Below are 8,322 nucleotides of genomic sequence, written 5' to 3' on the forward strand. Positions count from 1 at the left end.
TTTTCCAAGTAATGTTTTATAAAGTAAAGACGTTGCTTACACATGAAGTAATGTTACCAAAACTATTATTTTGACGGGCACGTAGTAACTGGAAGGGGGGTATCATTAGTAAACTCTTCTTGCCTAAGGAAAGCAATTCGTATACATCCCAATCAACCGCGGGACCCATTTGCTTACATGGATAAATTTGCCAACGTGATATCCTTTATTAGGCCAAATCGTGCTATTCCAAACGTCATATGTAAATCCAAAGTATTTTCATAAAACGACTATAACTATACTAAGATTATATAACTATACTAAGATTAGGGCAGACCTAAGAATCTGCTGATCAAACCTCGAGTCTGCTAAACTGAATCAGACTTCAAGTCTGCTGAAACTGAATCAGACTTCAAGTCTGCTGATCAGACCTCGAGTCTGCTGAACTGAAACAGACTTAAAAATCTGCTAAATAATACCAACTAGGTACTTATGCAAACCTATTATGATATATAGGTTAATAGCATACTGAAGCCAAGGAGATTGATATTTCCAACTGATAATAATAAGGTGAACACGTTAACCTTTTACTATCTGAACTGATTTTACTCTTGTAATAGACTGTTTGTTATTACAAAGAGTCTGATACATGTTTGCATGTGATATTATCTCTAAAATTGTTATAATACAAAATAGATAATAAAAGGCAACTCAGACCGAATATACATGTGTCTGGATCCAAACATAACTGATAATTGGCATATAAAACCAAGTCAGTCATAACCAGTTCTCCATAAGGGTTACATAGCCTAGGGGAAGGTTGTCTCTGAACAAGGGCTATGTACTCGGGGAACCTTTGAATTGTGTGTGTAGGGCAGTGGTACAAATCCCGGGAATGGACAGGCGTTACTGCTGAGTTTGTGAAACATAAAACTATGTTTGTATATAACGACTATTATAAATGTTTTATCGAGTCAACGTTTCACCAGCATATAGCTGATGTGTTTTTCCCACCCTTGCAGGTAATTAGATGTTAATAAATGGTATACAAGGATTGGAGTCATAGAAGATCGCTCAAGATGGCTCGTTTTGAATATTATAAATCCTTGTATTATTAATATCACTGTTTTGTAAAACTGAAACTCGGGTGTTTAATTCCCGAGTAATTTTGATAATGTAAATTAATATTTTAATATTTAAAGACTTCCGCTAAAATAAACCCACTACTCTGATATATTTACAAAACAGGTACCAACTGTTGGTCACACCTCTAGGCCCTGGATCGGGGTGTGACAGGTTGGTATCAGAGCCATCGGTTTTAGCAAATTAGGTATTAATATAAGTTAGCACCTAAGCTTTAACCATTTATCCGATAAGTAGGGATAAGTTTTGATGGGTAGTCTGCCTATCCCTAAGTTTATATATATGCAGATGTCGTATACAAATTATTACGGATAAAGACGTCGGGTTGCAAGGAGGTCAAATCCTGCCCTCGATGCCGAGCCGTCTGATAGATCCAGCACAAATTTTGGTCCTAGATGGCCAACTGTAGCAGTGAATCCAACTGAACCGGTGTATACAAACCCGGCTGAACTGAATAACTGTGATAACCCGATGAATCCAAATTCAATGAATCAGATGAACCAATATCCTGTTGATCAAATCGATCCTTATCTGGCTTACGGAAGCCAACCAGTATATGCTTCGGGAAGCCCCGAAATGCCAATTGAAATATCAAGTGACACTTTAGAAAGTGTTCCGCTAACTGGTACCCCAAACTACTATCCATATGATATGGAAGTCCAGAGTAGAGTTAAACAAGAAACCAGTACTAAATCTTCTAGCTGGATGAATTGTCATTCCAACCAGAGTCTGTGGCATTATGGATCACCGCCACTAGGTGCCCAAATTCTAGCAAGACCAACCCAAGGACCAATCCACTATTCTGAAGTTCCTGGTTTTCCACCATACCAAGGACCTATACCGACTGAGGCTGAACAAGCAAACGAGATACGGGAGGAGGCCCGACTCATCGAGGAATTCTATACAACAAATATTCCCGATGAGGAAATGCAAGCTTATGTAGCTAATCCTCACCTGTATCCAAGGGAAACCGCTTATCTCTTCCCTTCCGCATTTGCACCCGTAGGATATCCCAACCCTCTTAACTCAGTAATGGACGGATTAAGAAACGAAAGGGTTAAGAAGAAAAAGATAAGCAACAAGATCATCAAGAAGTGTGATAAAATGAAGAGCCTGGTTAAGAAATGGGCCATGGATTAGGATTATATAAATGTTGTTGTTTAAACATGTTGTATTTTTCTATCCTTCTGTACTGTTATGAATAAAAGCCTGTGTTTTATGTTTTAAATCCATGTATTTATATGATTCACAGAATGTCTGAACAACAAGAAACCCGAGTAAGTGGAGGGAGTCAAGCTAACAAAGCGAAGACCCCTGAAAATAATAATAATTCAATTCCGGAAGAATATATTGGAGGCATACGTGATATGATAAAAGAAACAGTTTCCCCGTTAATCAAAGAAGCTGTAACTCCATTGATAAAGATGGTGCAAGACCACACGACTAACTCTAAAAGTTTAGCCGAATCAAAATCGGTAAAACAAACGCAGCCAAACGATAGCATATCGGTACATTCAAAAAGAAAGGAAACTGAAAAGACAAAGGATGAGAAGGAAAAGAAACAAGAAGGCTATGAAAGCTCCACTGCTGAACACGTCCCAAGTAAAACAAAAAAGCAAAATTTAGCACGGGATGTACCTTCAAAGATTTTCAAGTGTATAAACCAAAAGAATTCTATGGGGATAAAGGGAAAATAACAACGCTTCGTTGGATTGAGGAAATGGAATCTATTGTGATTATAAGTAAATGCACCGAGGAGGAAAGTATCTAGTACTCTTCTCAGATGTTCAAAGGAGAGGCGCTGGAGTGGTGGAATACGTTGATTGAGATCAAAGGAAGGAGTAACATGTATAATATGGAATGGAAGACTTTTAAAGAATTAATCAAGCAAAGATTCTGTCCCATTCATGAGGTAGATCAAATCCAAACTAAGCTTTGGAATCACAAGGTCATTGGTACGAATATCAAGGAATATAACACTAAATTCCTTGAATATTGTCGGCTTGTACCGCATTTAGTCACACCCGAATACAATAAAGTGACGCGGTATATTTATGGGTTATCAAAAGAAATTCGTGATCATGTAAGATCACACATGCCTGCTACCATCGAGTCTGCTATTGAATTAGCAGGATATTTAATGGAAAGCATGATCAGAAACAAGGACGAAGAAAAGAAGGGTGTATTGGAAAATAAGAGGGAGAATGAGGAGAAGAGAAGGTTTGAGAGAGTGAAGGAAAGGTCGAATGTGTTTAATCGGCCAATGTGTAAAAATTGTGGTAAGAAGCACGAGGGCAGATGTTTGAAGCCTACACCTAAGGTTGATGTACGCAAGTTTGATCCGTTTTCGACTTGCAATTTTTGTAAGAGACCGGGACACAAGGAGGAGGATTGTAGGAAAAAGTTGATTGTTTGTTTTGAGTGTGGTGAAAAGGGACACTTTAGTGCAGAATGCACTAAGAAGAAACAGGTAGCTGCAGGCACCAGTGGTAGTGGTGCCAGGAATGAGGGGAGAAAAGGAAATGCCCGCGCTTTCATGCTTAACACTCAAAAGGCGGGAGAATTACCAGACGTGATTACTGGCACATTCCTTATTAATAACGTTTATGCTAGAGTATTGTTTGATTCAGGAGACAACCAAAGTTTTATAGATTATAAATTATGTGCTCTATTAAATGAACCTCTAGCTAAGTTAAATAAGCAATATGAGGTAGAAACAGCTAATGGATCTTTAATCAAAATATCTGAAGTATTAAGTAGTTATATTTCCTTAGCCGGACATGATATGCCAGTTCAATTGTTACCTATGGAGTTAGCTGGTTTTGATGTTATCCTAGGAATGGATTGGTTTGCCGCCAACCAAGCCCGAATATTATGTGATGAAAAAGCTATTGAAATCTTAAAACTCCAAATAGGAAAATTTTTCGAATAGTTGGCGATAAAGATTCTGGTAGAATTGGAATTATTTCAAAAATAAAAGCAAGTCATTGTTTGGGTAAAGGTTTCTTAGCATTTATGGCTTATGTAACCAAGGAACCCGAGTCTAAGAAAATATAAGAGGTCCCAATTGTCTCTGAATTCAAAGATGTATTTCCTGATGAGTTGCCTGGAATTCCACCGGATCGAGAAGTTGAATTCAAGATAGATTTAGTTCCGGGAACGGCTCCAATGGCTAAATCTCCATATAGATTAGCACCAATTGAAATGAAAGAATTAAAGAAGCAATAGGATGAATTATTGGAGAAGGGATTTATTCGGCCGAGTTCTTCACCTTGGGGAGCTCCGATTATGTTTGTAAAGAAGAAAGACAGATCAATGAGAATGTGTATCGACTACCGAGAATTGAATAAAGTAACGATAAAAAATCGATACCCACTTCCAAGAATAGATGATCTCTTCGATCAGCTACAAGGGGCTAGTTGTTTTTCTAAGATTGATTTAAGATCCAGGTTTCATCAATTGAAAGTTCAAGAAGAAGACATATCCAAGACAGCATTCAGAACCCGATACGGACATTATGAGTTCACCGTTATGCATTTTGGACTCACTAATGCTCCGGCAGCATTTATGGATATGATGAACCGAATCTGTAAGCCATATTTGGACAAATTTGTTATCGTTTTCATCGATGACATTTTAATATATTCCAAGACGAAAGAAGAACATCAAGCTCATTTGAAGACTATACTGGAAACATTAAGGAAAGAAAAGCTTTACGCAAAATTCTCAAAATGTGAGTTCTGGCTGTCCGAAGTGCAATTCCTCGGACATTTGGTTAACAAGAAAAGAATCCAAGTAGATCCAGCCAAGATAGAAGCTATTTTGAAATGGGAGAAACCCAAGACCCCGACACAAGTTTGAAGTTTTCTGGGGCTAGCCCGTTATTATAGAAGATTCATACAAAATTTTTCAAGAATAGCAGTCCCTTTGACATTATTAACCCGAAAATCTGTTAAATTTGAATGAAGATCGCTCAAGATGGCTCGTTTTGAATATTATAAATCTTTGATTATTAATATCACTATTTTGTAAAATTGAAACGCGGGTGTTTAATTCCCGAGTAATTTTGATAATGTAAATTAATATTTTAATATTTAAAGACTTCTGCTAAAATAAACCCGCTACTCTGATATATTTACAAAACAGGTACCAACTGTTGGTCAAGCCTCTAGGCCCTGGATCGGGGTGTGACAATTTTCATGCGAATAGTTTTTCCATGCGCTGTGAATGGTTGTAAAACGTAACCCGATTCATTTTTCTGATGCATTTTTGATAAATGCCTATTAACGAAAATAAAATTTTTCCAAGCTAACCTAGCAACTGACCCCAGCCAGGGGCTCTGCCCCTTGGACCCTACTAGGGGTTGCCGCCTCTAGACCCCGCTACCAGGGGTGCTGCCCCCGGACCTCCGTCCATTAGAGACATCACTTACGTAGAAATATGAGTCGGTTAGAAATAGTTATTGATACTTGTAATTATTAAACAGTTAGCCGAGCTCAGTTAAGGTAGGGAATTACGATAAACTCATAGAGGAATCGTCTACAGGTGAGTTTCTAGCCCCATTTCTCTGTTATGTTTTCGGGGCTATGTGCATACTCCAATGTGATTAGTTAATACACTTACCTTTAGTGGCAAGTGTATGCCATATGAATGCTTATAAATGATACTTGTTTAGTATAGAAAGAGTTAAATGTATGTATGGTATGTATAATGTGTATGGTTGAATGGTTAAAGGGTTGCAGACCCTAATAATATATGCAAAGAGAAAAGGGTTGCAGACCCTAATAATATCTGCGAAGACTGAACCCTAATAATATCTGCGAAGTTTATAGGGCAAAAGGCTCTTTAAAACGTAGAACGATTATGTATGTATAAATAATGAAAGTAAGTTAAAATGTGAATGTATGGAAGTATGAAAGTAAGAACTAATGTAATATGTGTCTTCGGATATATATACATGTGTAAGAATGTGAATGTCATGTATGTTACCTGCTTAACTAGAACTCACTTAGCGTAGCTGACTTTTAGTATGCATGCATGTAAATAGGTTAAAGGAGCTGGCTTGAGGATGGCACGTGGCAGGGACTGGAAGATTGGCATCTCGGGGGTGAAATGTTATGAATTATGATGTTATGTTTAAGACAATTCAACTTTTTTTAAGACAAGATTTGTTGTTTTGTAATATGATGGTTGATGTTTTTAAGTATTCCGCGAAAGTTTTAATTAACTCTGATTATAAAACTGTGTTTATGAGTAAATCCAACGTCAAATATAGGGCACCGGGAGCCGGGCCTTACACAACCGTTAGTTAATACAACTTTGAGGGGCTTTTTTTTATTTTTCACAAACTTTTAGTCATAAGAATTTTTGGGTTTACTACTAAATATAAGATTTATAGTTTTTGTTATTTTTTTAGTATTATGGTTTCTTATATTTGTTTATATATAAATATATAAATCCGTATTTTGAGAATTAATAAATAACGGAAAGTTTTATTATTTTCGGTGTGTCATTAGTTTGGTTGTGTGCGTGTTTGTATTTGGATAAGATTGGAATGGAGGTGGATGGTGGGGCCCATGGCTCCCTATATAAGGTCATCCCCCATCCTTTCAACATTTCTTTACACAACACACACACACTAGAAAACACACACTTTCTCTCTAGCATTTCGGACTCGGATCCAAGCAAAAGTAAGGAAGATTTTGGTGTTCAAGTGCCTTCGAATAGCAAGAATCACGTCCAAATCTACGTATTGTCCGGATCTGAACTCGAACCGGAAGCAAAAGGTAGGTTTCGGTTTAAATGGTTAAGTTTTATGGTTAGAATCGGCATGCAAACATATATAATGATAGATCGGGTTGTGAAATGTAAGAAAAATATAAACTTGGTAAGTTATAACCTCTTGGGTGCACTTTAAGGTAAAAAGGTGGCGTTTGGGCTATGAGAGATGGGTTCAGGATCAGGTGCATGGGGTCAGAATGTGTCGAAAGTTGAGAAAGAGTAAAAATCAGGTCCTGAGGAGGAGCCACGAAGTAAAATGGTAAAAGTGAAGAAAGGGAGAAATTTCCCATCGCATGGCCATGCGAAGCGAAACGCTCCCATGCGAAGTGAAACGCTCCCATGCGAAGCGAAACCTTCCCATGCGAAGCAAAACGCTCCCATGCGAAGCGAAACGAAACCTCCCATGCGAAATTGTTTAAGTTGTGACCCGATTCATTTTCTGATGTGTTTTTGCTAAAGGACCTATTAACGAAAATAAAATTTTTCCGAGCTGACCTGGCAGCTCAACCCCAGCCAGGGGCTCTGTCCCTTAGACCGTGCTAGGGGCTGCCGCCCCTAGACCCCGCTACCAGGGGCGCTGCCCCCGGACCCCCCTTTAGTTGAGGGTTTTATTAACTTAGATGTAAGAAGTAGTAATAATGGTTAATTGACGCGTGTAATGTATTGTACAGTTAGCCGTGCACAGCTAAGGAAGGGCATTACCATTGACGGTAAGAGAAATCGTCTCCAGGTGAGTTCTAGCCCCATTTCTCTTGGAGATGGTTTCGGGGCTATGTGCATACTTGTAAGAATAGTTACATATATATTTATGCGCTTAACGTGAATGATTAACGCAAGAATGAAAGAAAGATATATATATCTATGTGATTAGCACAACTGATTAATGTAAGAATGAAAGAAAGAGGTTAGAACTTGCATACGTTAGTTGTTTAACTTAATATGTTTGTAAGAATCTAGAAGGAATGTGAAGTAAGAGTCAGGGTGGCAGGCCCTTCTAATACCTGGGCAAGAATAGTAAGAGTCAGGGTGGCAGGCCCTTCTAATACCTGCGCAAGAATAGAGTGGCCGACTCAACGATATCGGTGCAAGAAGTCGGGTGGCAGACCCTTATAATATATGTGCAAGAAGTCGGGTGGCAGACCCTTATAATATCTGTGCAAGAATGTATGTATAATTGTGTGTTTGTAAGAATGTGTAAGAGTGGTACAAATAATACTTGTATGGAAATGAAAGAATGTGTAAGAATAATTCTGTAAACTGTTAAACTAGAACTCACTCAGCGTAGCTGACTATTAGTATGCACGCAGGTGAATAGGATGCGACGGGTTGCTTGAGGGAAGACACATGGCAACAAAGTGAAGCCTGACATCGAAGAAAAGAAGAATTCACGTGTCGTTTGCGTTACCTTTTAAGACTTAA

The 8,322-nt window shown here is 38.2% G+C and overlaps 1 protein-coding gene across 1 annotated transcript; it reads left to right on the plus strand.

The window, feature by feature from the left end:
• The first annotated feature begins 2,905 nt into the window (after positions 1-2,905).
• Positions 2,906-4,054, plus strand: LOC143529179 (uncharacterized). The gene is made up of 2 exons (XM_077025023.1): positions 2,906-3,704; positions 3,810-4,054. Exons 1-2 carry the CDS (start codon positions 2,906-2,908, stop codon positions 4,052-4,054), a joined length of 1,044 nt encoding a protein of 347 aa, XP_076881138.1.
• Positions 4,055-8,322: the final 4,268 nt, after the last annotated feature.

Source organism: Bidens hawaiensis, unplaced genomic scaffold (genome assembly GCF_021521415.1).
Source record: "Bidens hawaiensis isolate Kalapana, Puna unplaced genomic scaffold, B.hawaiensis_p1.1 tig00008513_1, whole genome shotgun sequence".
Lineage (NCBI taxonomy): Eukaryota > Viridiplantae > Streptophyta > Magnoliopsida > Asterales > Asteraceae > Bidens > Bidens hawaiensis.